The 23,047-nt window shown below is 37.5% G+C and overlaps 1 protein-coding gene across 1 annotated transcript in view; it reads right to left on the bottom strand.

Annotated features, from left to right (window-relative positions):
- The window catches only part of Notch2 (notch receptor 2), a 152,811-nt gene that overhangs the window by 16,681 nt on the left and 113,083 nt on the right, over positions 1–23,047 (bottom strand). Inside the window, exons 14-23 of the mRNA XM_015505075.2 lie at positions 21,786–21,931; positions 19,848–19,961; positions 16,908–17,027; positions 16,336–16,488; positions 11,837–12,065; positions 10,628–10,829; positions 6,759–6,912; positions 6,214–6,398; positions 4,490–4,622; positions 417–653 (exon numbers count right to left, since the gene is read on the bottom strand). Of these exons, the coding sequence (XP_015360561.1) occupies positions 417–653; positions 4,490–4,622; positions 6,214–6,398; positions 6,759–6,912; positions 10,628–10,829; positions 11,837–12,065; positions 16,336–16,488; positions 16,908–17,027; positions 19,848–19,961; positions 21,786–21,931 (1,673 nt within the window). The remainder of the gene's footprint in view (positions 1–416; positions 654–4,489; positions 4,623–6,213; positions 6,399–6,758; positions 6,913–10,627; positions 10,830–11,836; positions 12,066–16,335; positions 16,489–16,907; positions 17,028–19,847; positions 19,962–21,785; positions 21,932–23,047) is intronic.

Raw genomic sequence — 23,047 nt, 5'->3', positions numbered from 1 at the left:
TGTGACTACTTGTGACTACTGCAGCTTTCTTGTTCCTACTCTGATCCACTGATTTTTGGCTAAACATCCCAGTTCAGACCCACTCTCTTAAGCATCTAAGAAGGTCCTAAACTCTTCTGAGTCCTGATGGCAGTGAAAGAACTACCCAGTAATTCAAGTCATTAAATGTCAAAGGAGGCAGGACCAGGGAACCAGTGTTAGATATAAGATTCCTGAAAACAAAATACTCTTTTACTCAGATGAAGAGTTCTGGGGCTGTATGGTAACGATGGTAGAACTGCAATCTTAAACTGAGCTGGTCATTTTTGTACATAAGAAAAGCTTCGCTTGGCTCTAGAATGAGTCACACCATGCTGAACCTGCTCACCAAGGCCCCCTGCGGGGCAGAGTGGCCAGGGGGCTGGAAAGGTTCTCACCAGTGAAGGCATTACGGCAGACACACAGATAGTCATTGGTAAGCTGTATGCAGTCCAGGCTGCCCTCAGAGTTGCAGGGGTTGGAGAGGCACTCGTTGATGTCCCCCTCACACCGCTCCCCAGCAAAGCCAGGCAGACAACGACAACTGTAGCCCCCAATCCTGTCCACACACTGACCACCATTAAGGCAATGGGGGCCTCCAGCACAGTCATCAATATTCTCTTCACAAAGTAGGCCTGGAGGAGAGAGAGGAGAGGGAAAGAATTATGAAAGTCCTTTAACCACTGCTCTCTAGCAAAAGACAACCATCCTTATTGGGATTTTCACAATTAATGAGATTACTCTTCTTCTAGGAGTGGAACCTTTTAGGTTGGACAGGGCAAAGCACACTCTTGGTCCAAGACAGCTACCACCTTCCTGGTGAGCAGCATGGGAAAAAGAAAGAATATATTAGGGCCTCACATAATCTCTCCCACATGACCCAAAGAAGTAGAACCTTATAGAATAGGTACTATTATTTGTTCCACCTCAAAGGCAAAAAAAGCAGCTCAGGAAAGACTCAATAATTTTTCACTAATTTATTAATTTTAATTTAAAATATAAAATTAGTTTAAAACAATATAATTTAGTAAATACACAGATCATAGCTTTGTAAAGATATTGGTTAAATTGAAGCTGCATTGAGTGATAAATATTTTCAACTTTTTAGTTAAAATAATAAAGGAGAAATATCCTGATGAGAGTTCAAAGGTTATTCTAGCTAAAACAGAACTTTAATGTACAGTAGGTGTAAATGAGTCATCTCACATGAATATCTTCAAACATATTTTTGAAAGAAAGAAAAAAAACAAAAAAAATCAATGACTCTTTCATGGTTAATCTCAGAAGTTACAAAAGAAAAAGATTTCTATATTCCCGTTGCTTGCATTTATAGTTTCATTAGTATAAGCAAGACTTAAAAAAGAATAAAATGCAAAATAAGGCTCCATATTCAATAGCAACTGCAAAAGATGCAAAATATAAAGAATAATCTTAACAAGAACATGCTGTCCTAAATGAAAACAACTTTTAAAAATGTCCTGAGAGACACAAAAGGAGACCTGAATAAATGAAAAGATACACTATGATTTGGGTAGGAAGATGCTTCATTATAAAGTTGGTTTCTCTATACTAACTCATAAATTTATGTGACCCCAATAACAATTTACCAGCAGAATTTTTTAAAATAGACAAACTAATTTTAAAATTATATAGAAAAATAAACTACAACAAGGAAAATATACAGAATATAGTAATTAAAACAAAGTTGCTGGTGAATTAATAGCACAATAAAACAAAAAAAAATACTCCAAACACAGGGGAATTTAGAATTTGATAAAAGTGACATCTCAAATCATTGTGTAAAAGATCAAATATTTAGTAAATTATATTAGGACAAATCAGCAGTAATAAGGAAAAATTGCTTCAGTATTTCAGCTTTATTAAGAAAATATATGAGGGCTGGGGTTGTGGCTCAGTGGCAGAGCGAGCGCTCGCTTGGCACATGTGGGGCCCTGGGATCGATCCTCAGCACCACATAAAAATAAATAAAATAAAGGTATTGTGTCCAACTACAACTAAAAAATAAATATTAAAAAATGATAATTCCTTTATAACCAGAAAATGGGGAAGGTATTGCTAACTATGACTCAAAATCCAGATGCTAGGTGCTAAGGCTGTGGCTCTGTGGTAGAGTGCTTGCCTAGCATGTGTGAGGCACTGGGTTCAATTCTCAGTTTGGCATATAAATGAATAAAATAAAGGTCCATTGACAACGAAAAAGTATTTTTTTTTAAAATTCAGATGCTATGGAAAAGCATTACAAACTCACTCTGATTAAAAATAAAAAGACTTCATGAAAAAAATCACAACAAAGAAAAATGAAAATATAAAAAACAAGTATAATGAGAAAATATTTTCATTTTATATCAGAGATCACTAATTTTTATAAACTATTAAGATCAATAGCATAATGGGAAAAGGGGAACAGATTAACATCAGATAAATAACAGGAATAAAGAAAACTAAATGACTCTTAAAATGTGAATATGTTCAACGATTTGGAGAAGAAACTGGTTTGCTGATACACTGTTATTCAGCAATATCAGCTAAAATTACAAATGCACATATATCCAATCCAGCAATTCTATTTCTAAAAAATTATATGTATGCAAGATAATCCAAATATCTATTACTAGGGCACTGGTTAAGTGAAATATGGTACACCAATAAAGGGAATTCTACATCATTAAAAAAGTTTGAGAAAGTTCTATATTTTGATATGAAAATATCTCCAAGTTAAAAATGTGTCCAACTTCAAAGTTAAAAATATTTGACTTCCATGTACAAAAAGACATTCTTTCCTTATTTTAATTTTTATTTATTTATTTATTTGTGGTGCTGGGGACTGAACCCAAGGCCTTGTGTATGCAAGGCAAGTACTCTACCAACCGAGCCATATCCCCAGCCTCATAAAGACATTCTGAAGAATACTTAAGGAAAAAAAAAAGACACCCTAGAAAGACACACAAGAAACTAAAAGTGATAATTACTTGTTTGTGACACAAGGAGAACTCAGCATGGAGGGAGAGGGACAAGGATGGGAAGATGTGTTTTACTACATGTTTTTTCTATGTACATGTATACATTTTTGTCTATGTCCATGTGCATATTTTACTTTATCACCTATTTAGAAGTTAAATGAAAATAAAGTAAAAACAAAACTGATATGTGCTTTCGAGTCTCACAAAATATTTGATATTTAGCAACTGAGAATATATTAACATAAATACCCAGTCTCCCATCAGAATGGAACTACCAGTAATGAACAGATCTAAAAAATGAAAATAAATGCAACTTTGGCCTAAAGCAAAATAGTAGGGATGGGCAGAACTGTTACAGTTAGTTCTCAAACTAAACAACTAAAAATGTATCCAGGCCAGGATCCAAAGCTGAAAAGGATAGCAAATTAAAAACAGGCATTGTGGTAACTCTCATAATGATGTTATGGAACTTGAGTCTCCTGATATATTCGACAATTGCCAGATAAGTCAGGATAAATACTGTTCCACACATCTAAACAAGCAAATGTGGTATAATAATTCAATAAATATTAACTAGGATAAACTCAAAGAGATCCACACCAGCACTATTATAGTTCGATTGCCAAAAGATAAAGAGAAGCTTGAAAACATGAAGAGAGAAGAGACATATCCCATACAAGGGAGTTTCAATACAAATAAAAGCCAATTTCTCATTAAAATCATGGAAGTGGAAAAGCAGTGGGATAAAATATTAAAAAAGCTGGGATGGGGTGGGAGGAAGACAGTCAATTATAATAACCAAGATGTAAGACAATATAAATACTTCTCTGAACTTCCAATCTCTTTGACACAGAAGAGAATGAATTTCCCATTATTGTTGATGGCCTTTCACATTTTTTCAGTTTACTCAGAATTCACACAATCATAACTGATCTCTTCTAATAAATAATACTTATTCCTACTTTCTAGGAAATTGCTTGGAGGTTGTTGGTAATGCCCACAGCAGAATGTTGCTCTGCATTTATGTAGGCACAGCCTTAGACCAACAGCTTCCTCCTCTGGAATTATAACAATAGGCAACTATTTTCATTTCATTCATTCCCTCACCCTATGGAACCAAAAACTAGCTAGCTAAAAAACAAAGCAGGTAAATGTTGTATCATTTACTCAAGGGATTAGTAGCTGCTTTTGCTTGAAGCATCAAGAAATCTTGCTGACCAGGATAATTTTGTTACAATGTTATATCAGTTCTATGTTCTGTGTTTTATGAAAAATAAGATTTCAAACAACCAGACCAAATTGAGACTATGAAGCAGAGCTTGCAAGAAATGAAAGAAAAAAAATACTTGAATTACTAAGGTGCAGAACTAAATGCTTGTAGTGAAGCTAGTTTTACTGTTTGGTTTTTTTGTTTTTTTTTTTCCACTAAGAATGGATCTGTAACTTAGAGAAAGGCCATGTATGGAAGACGAGTAAGGCTGATTTCATACCCCGAGTGCCTGGTGGGCACGAGCACTTGAAATGGTTCACAAGGTCGATGCAAGTGCCTCCATTCTGGCATGGCTGATTCTGGCACTCATCCACTTCATACTCACAGTTGACACCCTGATATCCTGGAATACACTGCCAGGAGGAAGCAAAGAAGAGATTTTGCATCATTACTGGAGACAAACCACGAAGGCAAGGGAGATCTGAAATGTTACTGTGATCCTGTCCTGCTTCTCATTCAGCTCTTTTATGTTTCTCTGGAACCACCACATTCTCTGCTGATCATCTGTGCGGGGTCAAACTCCATCTTACTGGTATTTACCTATTTCTCTTCCAGCCAAACAAGCCACTTTAAAGATAAGGATTGAATATCATGAGGGTTGTTTTCAATATGATTCCTGTACAAAACTTTTGTTCCTCCTGTGTACTGGTTTTTCCCATTTTTTATATATGCATTCCTTCATATGTCCAAGGACCCTATGGCTCAGTCAAATAGCATGTGCGGGTGGGTAGTAAAGGTATGGCATGTACTGACCTCCAGGTTCAGAAAACTGCATGTACATGTGAGAAACTGACTGAGATAGAAGTAGGGGCAGAAGGAGGTGGCGCTGGCTGGCTGTGGCTGACGTAGGAATTGGAAGGAATTCAGGATTGGTAAAGGAATACAACCCAACAGTACCTTTATTTGAGCAATAGTTCAACAGGCTTGTATGTAGGGGAAGTCCCTTGTGGGATGCGACCATCCAAAAGGGAAGAAGGATGAGGGAAGAAGAAAAATGAACTCTTGGAGAGAGGGGGATGAGAAAGGGAGGTTAGTGGTATAGACAATGTCACTCAGCAGCCCAATAGCAGGAGTCTCTGGTCAGAGAGCTCCTAAGGGCAGCTTTGGCTGGGTCTTTACAGACTAGGGTATATCTCATCTATGACTAGTAAATGTTGGGTGTAGTTTTACAGGGTATGCCAGGCAGGTAGCACCTAAACAGTTAAAATTCTGCTTATCTGGGATAAGTTGAAGATAAATGAATGTGTAAACATTTGAGTTTGGCACTGGTTGGCTTCTGAGTTAATGAGTCCCAGACTGGCTGTAAAGAAATAAACAATCTAGGTAACAGTGAAGAAGCAAAGCCTTTTCTGTTGTTTGGCAGTCTGAATTGGTATTGAATTCATGTCTCTGGTGCTTTGTTAACATTTTGCTCTAACCATTAGCCCATATATTAAGACAGTGACATGTTCCTTGAAGATACACAATCCAATACACACACGTAACATTTAGCATGGGTACTGTGGAAACAGGATTAGCAACATTTTTTTTTTGAGAGAGAGAATTATCAGTTGACTGATCAGTGACAGCAGACAAAGGTGACATGGACGAAATAGGAAAGCCATTCCTCAAAGTGGCTTCTCCTATCGCAGCTGATATTCAGGGAAGTTCCAGGGACCACTGTGCACAGGGGACGGTGTATAATGCACCTTAGAAGTGGTTATTGGTTCCAAATCCCGGAGCAAGCCTTTTTAGAATCTATATAAAAATATCTTACTAGGGCAATGCTAATGTATTGCATAGGGAGGCTGAAAAAACAGTGGGATTGGTAAACACTATGATGGTGATTAGTAAAAATCTATAAGTTGTATACATAAGACACAGCAGCTAAATTTGACACACTAGAGCTCATAACAGCCACACCACCTCCTGGGAGCTCTCTGATCTGTGCTCATTCATCCTTACCTCACATCTGTATCCTCCAAGGAAGTCAATACAGGTGGCGCCATGCTGGCAGGGATTGGATGCACACTCATCAAGCTGCTTCTCACAGTAGCTCCCAGTGTAGCCCAGTGGGCACTGGCAGTGATGCGTGTTGCCAGCATCAATACAGATACCTGAGTGCTGGCACAAGCGCTCAACAGGCACAGCTGGGAAACCAGGGGAAGAAAAGTCATCACAGAAGAGCACAAGACACACATTGTTCAGAATGACGCATGAGCAAGTGAATCAAAGCTGGTTGATCAGCAAATTTTATTCTTGTCTATTTCTTCACAACTCTCTGTACCAGATTTGCATTAAAAAATAAACAAGCCCTACAAGTGGAATATGCCTTAGAATTTCTTTTTGGGACCTTTAACCCCATTCCTCTACCCTTTCTCCAGAGCTTTACCCATTCACTATTATCCGTCTTTCCCTCTTACCCAACAAGATTAATATTATTAGCCCTAAAATGCCCTTGGTCAGTCAATACTTCAGGGAAAACCTTGAGCCCCAGGAACAGAGCTCACCTTTGTGGGCGGCTGCCAATTTACAGGAGACATTGGGCACATCACAGTAAGCACCAGTCCACCCAGATGGACACAGGCACCGGGACTCTGCCTTTTCCTGAACACAAGTACCTTTGTTTTTGCATGGAGAATGACTGCAGAGGTTCACCAGGGTCTGAAGCAGAGACAAGGAAACATATCTATCAAAATCCAAATACCAGAAATGAAGAAAATAAGTTATATTGTATTACAAGAAATCAAAGGAAAACACACTTAAAAAAAAAGAGAGAGAGAGAGAGACCTCACCCAAGCTCTAAAACAAGACCAAATGTTCCAGATACAGCTCACAATTTTAAAATAGTCTTGGTTTCTCTTAGCTCTGCTATTTAATAAGTTCTTTCCACAGAAGTTTAAGAATTTCAGAAGATCCAATAGGTTAAGTTATTCTCCATATTCTAGACAGGATTATGTCTACATATACAGACACCCTGTAGGGCTAGAAAGAGAGTTAAAGCTATGCAAAAAGTTCCATTTTCCTTATGCTAATCCTATATGAAACCCATGTGGATCCTGACCAAACCCTGCCTGCAGTGAAGATGGGTAAAAGGATATAAAGTCCATTAATAAACCTAAAACTGCCAAAGAAGTTATTTTATTTAGTTTTATTTGTTCTAATTAGTTATACATGACAATAGAATGCATTTTGACACATTTTAACAAATGGAACACAACTTCTCATTCCTCTGGCTGTACATGGTACAGAGTCATACTGGTAGTGTAGTCATACATGTATATAGGGTAATAATGTCCATCTGATTCCACCATCCTTCCCATACCTATACTGCACTCCTACCCTCCGTCCCCTCTGCCCAATCCAAAGTTCCTTCATTCTTCTGTACCTGCCCCCCATTATGGATCAGCATCCACTTATCAGAGAAAACATTTGGCCTTTGGTTTTTTGTGTTTGGCTTATTTCATTTAGCATGATATTTTCCAACTCCATCCACTAACTTCTAAACACCATAATTTGATTCTTCTTGGATCAGCATCCACTTATCAGAGAAAATATTCAGTCTTTGTTTTTTTGTGTTTGGCTTATTTCACTTAGCATGATATTCTCCAACTCCATCCACTAACTTGTAAATGCCATAATTTGAATCTTCTTTAAGGCTAAGTAATATTCCATGTATATATACCATATTTTCTTTATCCATTCATCTGTTGAAGGGCACTTAAATTGGTCCCATAGTTTAGCTACTGTGAATTGAGCTGCTATAAACATTATGTGGCTGTGTCCCTGTAGTAAGCTGATTTTAAGTCCTTTGAGTCTAAACCAAGGAGTGGGATAGCTGGGTCATATGGTGGTTCCATTCCAAGTTTTCTAAGGAATTTCCATACAGCTTTCCATAGTGGTTGCACCAATTTGCAATCCCATCAGTAATGTATGAGTGTATAATTTTCTCTACATCCTCATTAATACTTATTGTTGCTTATTAACTGCCATTTTGACTGGAGTGAGATGAAATCTTAGTTTTGTTTTGCACATCTCTAATTGCTAGAGATGATGAACATTTTTTCATATGTATGTTGATCAATTGTATGTCTTCTTCGGTGAAGTGTCCAATCAGTTCCTTAGGCAATTTATTGATTGGGTTATTTGGGGGTTTTTTTTGTTGTTGTTGTTGTTGTTTTTATGTTAAGTTTTTTGAGTTCTTTATATATCCTGAAGATTTGCGCTCTATCTTAAGTGCAGGTAGTAAAGATTTTCCCCTATTCTGTAGGCTCTCTCTTCATGTTATTGATTGTTTCCTTTGCTGAGAAGAAGCTTTTTAGTTTGAACCCATCCCATTTATTGATTCTTGATTTTACTTCTTGCACTTTAAGAGTCTTATTAAGGAAGTCAGGTCCTAAGCCAATATAATGAAGATTTGGGCCTAGTTTTTCTTCTGTTAGGTGCAAGGTCTCTGTTCTAGTGCTTAAGTCTTTGATCCATTTTGAGTTGATTTTTGTGCAGGGTAAGAGATAGAGGTTTAATTTCATTTTGCTTCATATGGATTTCAGTTTTGCCAGCACCATTAATAGGCTATCTTTTCTCAAATATGCTTTTTTAAAATTTTTTTGTAGTTGTAGATGGACAACATGCCTTTATTTTTATTTGTCTATTTTTATGTAGACCCAGGACCTCACATGTGCTAAGCAAATGCTCTGCCACTGAGCCACAGCTCCAGTCACACCAATATGTTTTTAGAGCCTTTGTCTAGTATGAGATAACCATATTTATGTGGGTATGTCTCTTTGTCTTCTATTCTTGACTATTGGTGTACTTGTCTATTTTGGTGACAATACCATGCTGTTTTTGTTACTATTGCTCTGTAGCATAAAGGTCTAGTAATTTGATGCCTCCTGCTTTACTCTTCTTGCTCAGGACTGCTATGGTTATTCTGGGTCTCTTATTTTTCCAAATGAAATTCATGATTGCTTTTTTCTAGTTCTATAAAGAATGTCATTTGGATTTTAATAGAAATTATATCACATCTGAATAACACTTTCGGTAGTACGGCCATTTTTTTAAATGACTTTTAAAAAATATTTATTTTTTAGTTATAGGTGGACACAATGTATTTATTTTATTTTTATGTGGTGCTAAGGATCAATCCCAGTGCCCCACACATGCTAGGCGAGTGCTCTTCCTTTGAACCACAACCCCAGCCCCAGTATGGCCATTTTGACAATATTAATTCTGCCTATGTAAGAGCATGGGAGATCTTTCTTTCTTCCAAAGAGCTTATTTTGAAGGGAAGAAAATGAGGTTTATGAAAAACAAAAAGCAGAGAGGAAGGCCATGTTCACATTAGAGACTGTTGGCTGAAAGAAAAGGCCACTGGAGGTAGGGAAGACTGCACCTCCAGCACTGCCATCCACCCTAGGAGAGTGAGCATGCACCCCTTGAAGAATGTTTGCTGGATCCACACAATCAGCACCAACCTGCTCAACACATGAAGGTAGTTGTTTGCACGTCCAATATAACCAAAGCCTTACTGAAATGCACCTGTGAATCAGGTTACATTTTGCTATTTATTCCAAAGTTCTTTGAAGTTCTGTTGTTCTTTGATTGTTGAAGAGGTAAGTAGAATAAAATTAAATAGTACTGTTTGGTACATATCTTTTTTTTTTTTTTTTTTTTTTTGGTACCAGGGATTGAACTCAGGGGCAAGCGACCACTGAGCCACATCCACAGCCCTATTTTGTATTTTATTTAGAGACAGGGTTTCACTGAGTTGTTTAGCACCTCACTTCAGCTGAGGTTGGCTTTGAACTTGCGATCCTCATGCCTCAACCTCCTGAGTGGCTGGGATTACAGGCGTGTGCCACCACAATGTCTCTTGGTGGCTCAGTTTCTCTTCCATGAATTGAAAGTTTAGAGTAATCACTTATGGGGACTTTGCCATCTTAAGATTCTATGAAAATGTATAATTATATATTTGAATTTTAAAGATACATAAATAGTTTGGTTTTATGAATTCTACATTGGAAGACACGATAATTGCTACTATACTCTTAGATGTTGTACCTGAACTTTAAAGATGGCATTTTGATGTTCTTTCTCCTCTTGTACTTCCAATGTAAAAGGTATCTATGTGCTTGCTTCCCTTGTGTATTTTTCTGCAGTTCTTGGTCAGTCTCTTAAGACAATCTTAGTTTGCAGATTCATATCGTGCTGCCTGCATCACCAGTTTGAAACCTACTAATAAGTTACCAGATTCATCTCAGGAAGACCCCTAGGACTATGATTTCCTCTTTTAAAGGGGGCTTATTTTGCCTAGAAAGGGAACAGGTATAATACTCAGCTACTGTGGGAGAACTGAGTGAGTGGACAGGAAACTAATTACCTGACAGTTTTTTCCAGTGTAGCCCAAGGGGCAGGTGCAGCGGTAGGTACCCAGACCATCAATACACGTTCCCTCATTCAGGCATGGATGAGAGTTGCATTCATTGATCTCATGGAGGCAGAAGGGACCAGTGAAGCCCACAGGGCACAAGCAGGAGAAGGAGTTAATTCCATCAACACATGTGCCACCATTGAAGCAAGAACTGAGAGGCAAATGGGCAGGGAGGCAACATTAGCTATGTATTGGTTCCTCTGACCGGCTCTTTTACAAACAAGGTTTAAAAATCTAAATTGCAAATACCCCTGAGCATCTCAAACTCCTATATCCAGTAAATTTTACTTTCCTTCAAACTGGATGTCAGAAGCCCTGAGTGCCAACTTCCTTTCTATACCCAAAGGCTTAGGAGCATTTAAAAGGCTGTGCTTACTCTAGATTCCTGGAGAATGTGAAGTTTTCCACAATTCTGAGACTCTCCACATATTATTATTATTATTAATCAACTAAGTCAATTTACTTTATATTGAAATTTATTTTATATTTTTGGGGGGGGTTCTAGGGATTGAATTCAGGGGCACTCAACCACTGAGCCACATCCCCAGCCCTATTTTATATTTTATTTAGAGACAGGGTCTCACTGAGTTGCTTAGCACCTCGCTTTTGCTGAGGCTGGCTTTGAACTCACGATCCTCCTGCCTCAGCTTCTGAGCTGCTGGGATTACAGGTGTGCAGCACCATGCCTGGCTTCAATTTACTTCATATAAAAAAATGCCAGATAAATAGCTTTTCAGTTTAGACTTCTTTATGAAAGAGAAACAGAACAAACATGTTGATAATATAATAAAAATAAATGGAACAGACTTCCCAGAAAGTCCTTAAACAGTGGTAACAAATCTGCCAAGGAATAGGAATTTTTAGATCAACTGCCGTTGAAATGAATAAGAAAACAAAGAGAGAATGGAATTATAGTTCCTACTATTATTCCCTAAGTAAGAAATAAATGCTGGCCTATCTATCCCACTAAGTTTATCTACCTTCAACCTTCTTTCAGGAATTGGGAATAGGCAATGAGAGATGACTAGAATAGGAGCCAAGGGGAGGTCCCACCCCTGCCCCACAATCCTAGCACTCTTAAGTTCCTAGAACTCCTAAGTTTGTCTGCTTTCTTTCCTTTCCACATAAGATGCTGATGCCCAACGCACAGCCACTCACCTCTCAGTGCATTCATCAATGTTGTTCTCACAGTGGACTCCATCGAATCCTGCCTGGCACTTGCAGGTGTAACTGTTGACATAGTCAGAGCAGGTCCCTCCGTTCTTACAGGGTTCACTCAGACACTCATTCATGTCTGTCTGGCACTTATCCCCAGTAAATCCAGGAAGGCAGAGGCAGGAGAAAGTGTTCACTCCATCCACACAGGAACCTCCATTCTGGCAAGGATCTAAGCCATTATAAAAGTTAGGATTTGGAACAGCAGCACCAAGTTCACCTTAAGACTGTTGAAGGTGAATGATCTCAAGCTAAGGACAGTACAATTCTGACTTCTGTCCTTGACCTCTAACCATCTATTCTGCCCTGATTTCCCCATTTATGAAAATTAATTCAGTAACATTTGTCTGAGATTTTAAAATTTTATGGCAATTGGGATACACGGTCATCTAATCACCCCTAACAAATTTGTAATATTAGTATAGTCATAAAACTTGCATTGATCTTTCATACACTGACAAACTAAATATGTGATCCAACACACAGCTCATCAGAAATATTTATCAATATTTTCAAAATGTATATGTAGAGGCTGAACAGATGAACAAAGACAGAATTATACGTAAAATCTCCATATATATGGGTATATCTACATATATAAACATATATCATATATATTAATTTTGTTCCAGAAATATTAAATAAATTAATCATCCCTCTATTCTTCTCTTTCTCACTATTTTCATTTATTTCTTAATTACTACGTGTTTTAGATTTAGGTAGCATTAGGAAACATACTTTTAAAAACAATTTTAAAAATCACATAGTTTGATCTTAGAATAGTTTATGCTTACAGAAATTAAATAACAAGTCTATTCCTGAGCGACATGATGGAGAGTTAGGCCTACTTTTTCTTCTTGTAGGTGCAGGGTCTCTGGTCTAATGCCTAGGTCCGTGATCCATTTTGAGTTGAGTTTTGTGCAGGGTAAGAGATAGGGGTTCAATTTCAATCTACTATATAAGGATTTCCAGTTTTCCCAGCACCATTTGTTAAAGAGGCTATTTTTTCTCCAATGTATGTTTATGACATCTTTCTCTAGTATGAGATAACTATATATTTGTGTGTCTGTCTCTGCGTCTTCTATTCTGTTCCAATGATCTTCAAGTCTATTTTTATGCCAATACCATGTCATTTTTATTACTATAGTTCTGTAGTAAAATTTAAAGTCTTGTATTTAAAGTCTTCTGCATTACTTTTCTTGCTAAGGATTGTTTTGGCTATTCTGGGCCTCTTGTTTTTCCAAATAAATTTCATGTTTTTTTTTTTAAAAAATTTTAGTTGTACATAGACACGATATCTTTATTTTGTTTATTTATTTTTATGTGGTGCTGAGGATCAAACCCAGTGACTTACATGTGGGAGGCAAGTGCTCTGCCACTGAGTTACAACCTCAGCCCCTAAATCTAATGTTTCAAAAACAAATTTAAAAATCACACAGCTTGATCTTAGAATACTTGATGCTCACAGAAATTAATTAACAAGTCTGTTCCTGAATGACATGATGGACAGTTCTATAAAGAAAGTCCTTGGAATTTTAATGGAAATTGCCTTATATCTGTATAGCACTTCTGGTAGATTGCCATTCTGATAATATTAATTCTGCCTATCCAAGAACATGGGAGATCTTTCCATTTCTTAAGGTCTCCTTCAATTTCTTTCTTTAGTGCTCTGTAGTTTTCATTCTAGAGGTCTTTCACCTCTTTTTTTAGATTGAGTTCGAAGTCCCAACTCTCCATCATGTCATTTCAGGAGCAAACTTCCTCAATAAGAATCCTAAAGCACAAGAAGTAAAATCAAGAAGCAATCAAAGGGATAGTATCAAACTAAAAAGCTTTTTCACAGCAAAAGAAGCAATCAAAAACTTGAACAGAGAGCCTACAGAATGGGAAAAAAATCTTTACCACCTGCACCTCAGAGCATTCATCTCTAGGATATATAAAGAACTCAAAAATCTTAACACTAAAAATCCAAATAACCCAATCAGTAAATGGGCAAAGGAACTGAATAGGCACTCCACAGAAAAGGAAACATAAATGGTCAAGATATATATGAAAAAAAGTTCAACATCTCTAGCAATTAAGAGAAATGCAAATTAAAACCACACTGAGATTCCATCTCACTCTAGTCAGAATGGCAATTATCAAGAATATTAGTAACAATAAATGTTGGTGAAGATGTCGGGGAAAAGGTACACTCATACATTGCTGTTGGGATTGCAAATTGGTGCAACCGCTATGGAAACCAGTACGGAAATTTCTCAGAAAGCTTGGAATGGAACCACTATTTGACCCAGCTATCCTTGACTCCTTGGTTTATACCCAAAAGACTTAAAATCAGCATGCTATAGTGACATTGATGTTAATAGCAGCTCAATTCACACTACCAAGCTACAGAACAAACCTAGGTGCTCTTCAACAGACGAATGGATAAATAAAATGTGATATATATATATATACATATACACACACACACACACACACATACACATACACACACAATGAAATATTTCTCAGCCATAAAAAAAGAATGAAATTGTGGCATTTGTAGGTAAATGAATGCAACTTATTATGCTAAGTGAAATAAATCAATCCCCCCAAAACCAGAGGTCAAATGTTCTCTCTGGTATGTGGATATTAACCCATAACAAAGGAGAGTATGGAGGGGAAGAATAGAAGTTCACTAGATTAGACAAAGGGGAATAAAAAGAAGGGAGGATTGATGGAAATAGGAAAGACAGTAAAATGAATTGGGCATAACTTTCCTATGCTCATATATTAATACATGATCAATGTAAAATCCACATCATGTACAATCAGAATAATGGGATCCTAATTGAAATTGGTTGCACTCCACATATGTATAATATGTCAGAATACACCCTACTGTCATGTATATCTAAAAACAATGAAGAAAAAAGAAAGAAATTAATCAACAAAATTTGAGCTATTATCATGCCATGGCCCTCCACAATATAGATAGCATACAAACCAGAATAAGAAAATCAAGATAGAGTTACTGCGCTTAAGGATCTTAAAAATATAATTGCAAGGCTGGGGTTGTAGTTCAGTGGTAGAGTGCATGAGTGAGGCACTGGGTTCGATCCTCAGCATCACATAAAGATAAACAAATAAAATAAAGGCATTCTGTTCCATCTACAACTAACCCCCCCCAAAAATTTAAAAAAATATAATTGCAAAGACAATTCATAAATTTAAAATGAAAATTCAATACTGAGTAAAATGCCCCTACTTTGTGAGAGGGACACTTAAATACGTCATATTTGTTTTAAATAATGATTGGGTCTAATTACAATTAGAGGAATTATAAAAATATTTTAACCTTTCTTAACCACAGTACACAATACTATAATTTCCATAGACTCCCACAAGAAACTCACCATAATTTACTGAATTGTTTCAAACTCCTTGTAAACATTGCTGGTCCCACTTCATATAAGAAAGAAAGTTAAAGTACTGTATATTTATTTGATAGTTAATGTGAGAAAGGCATCCAAATAGTTTTATTCAATTCTCTAATTTCTCCATCAATTGACTCTTAGACATATTTTTTCCCCCTATTTGCCACAAAATGTTAAAATTATTTGTCTATATATCTTTCTTCCCCAGTAAGAAATGAGCTTCATAAAGGTTGTGACTAGGTCTAATTTATCTTTGGACTGCCATCTACAAGCTTGTTGTTCACAGATCTTATGAACACTAAAAGTTCAATAAAGATTATACTATGATTGACTCTATACTACCATATTTATCAACCTAGATAAATTAGACTAATTCTTTGAAACATACATTTTACCAAAGCTTAATAAAAAAACAGCCTATATATCACTACTCATCAACAAAGCAAAATAACCTATTACTATGAACAATACGGACAAGTCTCAAATATTATGCTTACTGAAACAAGTCAAAATCTCTAAACAGAAAGTATGTTTATATGATTGCATGTATTTAAAATGGTAAAATATGCCAATTAATCTACAGTGACAAAGAAGATCTGTGGTTGTATGGGATAAGAAAGTAGAGGGATTAAATTACAAAGGTATACGTTAAGAGGGACAAATCAGTGTATTATCATAAATGATGGCTTTTGTTATCATATGCCAAAACTTGATAAAATATACACTTAAATATTTGCAGTTTATTGCATGTTAATTGTCACTCAGAAATACGTATAAGGAAAACTACCATAGCATTGTCTCCATCTTGTCAATATTCAAAACATCATAGAGAAGTGCTTAAAAGAAATTTGTTTGTTTTGATTCCTAAAGACACTAGCTTCTAAAGAAGATGTTAAACTAACAGTGTTAAAAATACTCAATAAATGACTGGTATGGCTGACATCAGTATAAGAGGCAGTGGCCTCTGCTGAACTCATCTGCTCTGTTCCCTGAGAGATTTCCTCTCCCTTGGGGCATACTCACTGGCAAGACAGTCATCGATGTCCTCCTCACAGTCCATACCACTGAATCCTGGAGGACACTCACACATGTAGCTGCCCTGGGTGTTATGACAGAGACCATGGTTCATGCAGGGCTTGGAGACACACTCATCAATGTCAATCGTACACCTCTGACCTAGAAAAAAACACCAATGAACAACTAGTTTTTGGAAGCTGATTCCCGTAGTAATCTGTGGGGCCTGAGCTTATGTGGGATGGGTAAAGCTACTCCAAGGACACACTGGTTGATCTCAGGCTTTGGGAAGACCCAAGAAAACATCTATATTCCGGAAAGGCTAATGCCATCATGCTAAAATTCTCTGTAGAAAGAACATCAGGGTTTGAGAGTCTCTGTGGAGTCTACAGCCACTAGAGGGCCCCAAAGGACAATGGAAAGGCTTTTTGCACCATTCCAGTTACCAGCTCCAGGACAGAGTTCTTGACAAAGATGGACCAGCCTCAGAAGATCAAAGTCTTTTATGTCATCTGATGATGACCTGACCACTTTGAAGTTCAGAACACGTATGCCTGGCTCCTCCATCTTCATGTTATTACCTTGCCAGCCAGGAGCACACAAGCAGGTGTAACTCTCAAAATTCGGTGCCTCTTTACAAACAGCAGCATTCTCACAAGGGTTTGGGGAACAGGGAGCCAACACAGTTTGACAATTTTTGCCTGAAAAGCAAATGACAGTTTGTGACAGAGAACTTGCCAAGTAAACGAACGTTTTCCCAAATAGTACACCCAGAATTCCTCGGAATTCAAGTTTAAAGTAGTCATTAAGAGACTATGGGCTGGGTGTGGTGGTGCACCCCTTTAATCCCTGCAATTTGGGAGGCCAGGGCAAGAAGATCATAAGTTCAAGGCCAGTCTGGGCAATTTAGCAAGAACCCACCTAAAGATAAAAAATAAGGAAGGCTGGGCATGTAGCTCAGTGGTAGAGTGTCTATGGGTTCAACCATGTTGGGGAGGGGAACCCTTTGGAATCTGAGAGACTCTTAGTCCTTTCAATCTTGGTCTGACATTGCTAACTTGCGAACCTGGGCAGGTTACTTCTCTTCTCTTACTCATATAAAGAGAATGAGACCAATATATAACTCAAAGAGAATTTTTGAGGATTAAATTTAAAAAATGCATACAAAGTCCTTATTAGCACACATCCTGGTGCACAGAGAGTATTCAATTACTGTTAGGCTGCTACTAATTTTGCTATTATCATCACAAGTGGTTCCATGGATTTGGACACCTGCATTCATCAGATGAGATAATTTTTGCATTTCCATAGTTAAGATTCAGCTACACTGAAGCTCAGCCTCACAGACTGAACCATGGCCTCCTGCTCCTCCAACCTCAGCTGAACTGTTCCAGGGAATGGGTTAACTGGAAGGCAATGGGCACTACTGTACAAGTAGAAGACAGTGGAGCAGCTCTGATTGCCAGGCAACCTGACTCCTTATAATGTATGAATATGACACTGGTATCTGCCCACCACTTCCTACTTTAGTATGTTAGATATAAACTCACAGCAAGAAATAATTAAATAGGAACGCTATTATTAAAAGGGGATGAGGTTTTTACTTTATTTTTTGTAGTGCCAGGGACCAGATCCAGGGCTTCACACATGCCAGGCAAGCACTCTACCACTGAGCTACATCCCCAGCTAGATGAGGTTTTTTTTTTTTTTTTAATTTATTCTCAAATTAAAATTTTCGTTCTAAAGTTTTGTACTCAGGAAAAAAAATCACCAAATGTTCACCAAAATATCTTAAACCCACTTTTAAAAAGTAGGAGAATAGTGGCTTATAAGGGTGCTTGGTTCCCTTACGCTGGGCAAACCTGACAAAGCTTACAGCCTTTAACCACGCACAGCTACAAGGCTAATCTGCATAGTTGTGTTCAGTCAGGCTCACTCTCCGTTGTAAATTTTTTAAACAAGGATGCTAATGAAAAATCAATATCCAGCAAAAAGCCAAATATATCAGTGCATCGGAAAAGCATGATGAGAAAACAGATCATCTGCAGATGAGCTGTACACCTAAGATACACAGCAAGTAAGTCCCCAAAGTAGCTGAGCACAGTGACACCTGTGTATATCCACAGCTGTCCATTCTCAGGCTTTGTGGCTGTGAGATATTTTGGGGTTTTTTTGGAGGGAGGGAGTAAGGGGACGGTACCGAGGACTGAACCCCAGGGCACTTAACCACTAAGCCACATCCTAGCCCTTTTTGTATTTTATTTAGAGACAGGGTCTCATTAAGTTGCTTAGGGCCTCACTCAGTTGCTGAGCCTGTGTTTGAACTCACGATCCTCCTGCCTCAGCCTCCCAGGCTGCTGGGATTACAGGTGTGTGCCACTGCATCCAATGTGAGATGTCTTTTTGCTACCAACAAATGAGATCAACAAGCCTCTGGAATGACGTTATTTGTACTTTCTTTGTCTAGAGACAGAATCTCTTATAACTTTGAGTTTATGAGCCAGGAGGGTTAAATGCAATTTCCCTACATTACCACTTCTTCTAAGGAGCAAAGGTAACAAAGAAGAGACAAGTCTTTCAGTCATGCTTGTGGCCATCCTGCTGCTCTGCACAGCTCAGTCACCATGAACTGCTGCGGCTAACTGCCCAAGACCCAGGGAATGACAGGTCTGGTGTGTTCCTGTCTGCATGCTGTGCACTGCTCAAACAGGCAAAGCCACAGTTGTGTCTGTTCCTCATGGATGAAGAAAATGGACGACAAGGAGGTGAGCAAGGCATACAAGTGCAACCACCATGCAATGGCAATGAAGACATAGGAGAAAACAGGAAGAATGTCCAAAGTGCCAAATATACCTACCAAAACAGAACAGTTGAGGTCAACTGAAATCACACTTTTGTCTTCTCTGTGTGAAAGAGGCATTCAGGGGACAATATTTCTGAGTAAGACTGACGTTTGAATGTTAGGATTAGAATGGCAGTTAACAGGAAAACCTTCAGACTCAGAGATTTATGGGCAAATGCTCTATCTCCTACTTATCTTCGTGAGACAGGAAATTCTACATTGTAGAATTATTGAAGACAAGATTAAATAACCCAAAATATAAAAAGTGTTGGAGAACTGTGGGTGTTAACTCAGTGGCAGAGCACTTGCCTAGCATATGTGATGCCCTGGAATTCAATCTCCAGGACAAACAACAACAACAACAAAACAGTGTCTGTCTGACACAGTTCATCAAAACACATGGTCCGTTCAAATGATGAACTAAGTCCATCAGCTACATACCAGATTCCAGTCAGATATAAAGTCCAAACACTAAAGCATTAAGAAGACCAATGTATTTCCCCATCCCAAATTTTCCGAACTCAGGTTGCAGTCAGTGAGGGCAGGAAGGACACCCAAGCAGTGATTCCTCGAGCAGCATCAGGGCCCCACAGACCTGCCTCACTGAAGCTCACAGTGCTCACTGACCTGGCTTGGTCAGACATCCCCTATGCTCACTGCAGGCACCTACAGCACCCACCTGTGTAGGGCAGCACACAGTGGCAAGTATAGCCACTAACATCATCAAAGCAGGTCCCCTGGTTCAGACAAGGATTTGAGGCACATTCATCAATATTCACCTGGCAGTTGTGGCCTGTAGGCAGAAAAGTGAAAACCACACACACACAGTGACTTTCTGTCAGCCTCCTCTTTACCTCAATGACCAACCAGTTCTCTTGGTGGTAAAAATTAAACACCTCTGAAATGGCACTCGTTGTTTCAGACCATTGGAACACCTGCTTATTCATTTTGGTCATATGTCCCTGGCATATAGTCAGTCAGTGAATGATCAATCGGTCAAAAGATGAAAGTAATAACAGTTTATTCTAATGGCCTGAGAGCCTATTACTCCTCCAATTACAAGTAGTTTCTTAATAATAAACCAAGATGCTAAGGGTTGAAACATTTGTTATCTAAACATAGGCCTTTTTATGCAAAGTTTCTGGTCAGCAATAAAGAAAATGTTTTTGAATACATAATCAAAGCCTCTGATTTATGCCCACTCTCATAGTCTCATAGTCTCATAGTCTCTACCATCAAGTGGGGTACGTCTGAAGTCAAAAAATTGTTTTTCTCCTGATTCAAAGCATGACATTTAATCCCACTAAATAATGGATAAAAGCAACAAAAGATCAATAGATATAGGATAGTACCCAATATTGCCTACCTTTTGCATTTCTGGTAAAGTTTCACACAAAAAAATAGAAAAACTACAGCACAGTAAAGGAGAAATTGATTATCTAGGAGTATAGAGAACTGGGCTCAGTTGTACTCTAATACTAACTGGGCATAAGAAGTTGGATTTTACATTTTGAGTTTTAGTTTACTCACTGATAAGCATGTCTCAATGAAATAAAGAAAGATGCCTTTGTATCTACAAATTTCTTTGCAAATGTAATGCAATATATCAGAAAATGACTGAAATAGGTCTCAGAAAAATTTCAGTTACAGTTTAAGTATCATCTAAAATGCTTAACATCAGAATTGTTTTAGAGTTTGGATTTTTTGGATTTTGGATACTTGCATACAGATAATGAGACAGAACCTAAGTCTAAACCAAAAAAAAAAAAAAAAAATCAAATTTGTTTCATATACACACATAGCCTGAAGATAATTCCATACAATATTTCTAATGAACCTGTATTTTTTCTTTGACCTGTCATATGAGGTTGAGTGTGAAATTCTCCACCTATGGCAGCGTGCTGGTGCTAGGAAAGTTTCAGATATTGGAGCATTTTATATTTTTGGACTAGGGATGCTTAATCTGTAATCAAATAAAACGGCACTAAAACATGCTGATATAACATAATAGCCAATCACGGTTTTTGAGTGAAGAAATCAATGGGTAATGTAAGCATAAATACAAATGATCTACCCATATATTTATCTCTCATGAGTTTCCAAGTGAAAACTTATAATAGTGCAAATACAAGTGTGAACTCAAAAAAAAGGCTTATACAATTTCACTGCTATGCATTTTTCCAAAAGGCAATAAAAAACTAAATAAAAATACCTTGATGTGTGAAAGAGTTTATGAGAAGGTTCCAAACACAGCTGAGTCTGTGATGTTGCTACCCTAACTAGAAAGCAAAATATTATATTTCTATAGAGCTATTTGAATTACCATAGAATGAAACCTAGACCAATGACCCTACAATTAGGCACTTGTCCAAAGCTGTGTGAGTCTTAACTGAGCATCTTAAATATGAACTGTTTTAACAGCTTGCCTCTCTGTCAGGCTGAAGGCAGAAATTTCATCTATACAAGTAATTTTTCCTCCCCCAAATGTCTCACAAATACTAATTCCTCCATGTTTACCATATGAATGAATGAATGAGAAAACAGAAATGGAAAGAACTGAGCCATGTAGTATGCAATAAGACAATAAGAGACATAAAAGATGTACTTTTGTTTTCACCTTTAAAGCCCTTCTTGCAAGTGCACTTGTATCCATTCACCAGATTGTCACAAGTTCCTCCATTTTGGCATGGGTTAGAAAGACATTCATTTTTGTCCACTTCACAGTTGGTGCCAATCCATCCTGCATCACAAAGGCACTTATATCTAAAAGAAGACCCCACAAAAATGTACAGTAGAGTCAGAGAATAAAATAAAGGAGTTGGTGATGAAATGAGGAGGCAGGAGCTCTTTAGTAAGGTAATCTCATATTCTTCTATGACTCTACATAGAGTCATTGGGCCCATCTGGTATATTCAGTAAAGAGACCTATGTGGTGCTTCCCTAGCTCACCAAGAAGCTAGTGAAATTAATTAATTATAGTGAATTTCATATATAAACAATGACTGGTCATATATATATATATATATATATATATATATATATATATATATATATTGGGCCACTCTGCAGGAAACACTAAAATGAATAATTTACAAAACTAATTTTATTACACATAAATCTAAGGTAAAACAAACCTTAAGATCCCTAGTTTGTGTTGCAAAACAGACACCTGGAAATAAGACAGTAGCAAAGACTTTAAGACACAATGAATAACTCCCTGGATGTCTTACATCTGAGTCTTGCTTTACTCTGCCTCAGAAAGCACCCAGGGTGTTGATCAAGAAAGAGCATAAAATAAAGGCATCCGAAATATACAGTATCGTACTTGAATATCAGTATCACTTAGAGAGTACTATCAGGAAATGATAGCTATGTTTCACAGGAGATTTGTGGGAAAAGGGTAGATGGAAGGGGGTGTTTTTAAGGATGTCATACTCTGAGACATGAATACCAAGTTAACTCATTTTGAAAAAAACTTTATTTCCTAAAACACTCTCATTCTTTCACCTATTGTAAGTGTGGAAAATGGCAATGTCTAAAACCGTGTCTTATGGCAAGCACAATAAAAGTGAAGACCTTCTCAGAGAACCTAAGGTTACGCTGTGGTTCTAAAAATTACCAATACATTATACAACTCTGAGGGACATGCCAACTGCAAATGTTTTATCAGAATCAAGTCTAAAGTTGGCTGAACCAGTTCCACTCCAGAGTGGAACTGAACAAGTACTATGATGAACAAAGGTAGGCTGTGTTTAAAAAGTCGTTAAAAAATGATGCTAGAAAACTCCTCAGAACTCAATCTTGTAATAAGTTCTAAAACACAATTGCCAAAGACTCATGAAATAAGCCTGGACTCCTCCCATGAGGTCCTTACACTAC

Source organism: Marmota marmota, unplaced genomic scaffold (genome assembly GCF_001458135.2).
Source record: "Marmota marmota marmota unplaced genomic scaffold, marMar, whole genome shotgun sequence".
NCBI lineage: Eukaryota > Metazoa > Chordata > Mammalia > Rodentia > Sciuridae > Marmota > Marmota marmota.
This window is presented reverse-complemented; position numbering and strand designations above follow the sequence as displayed.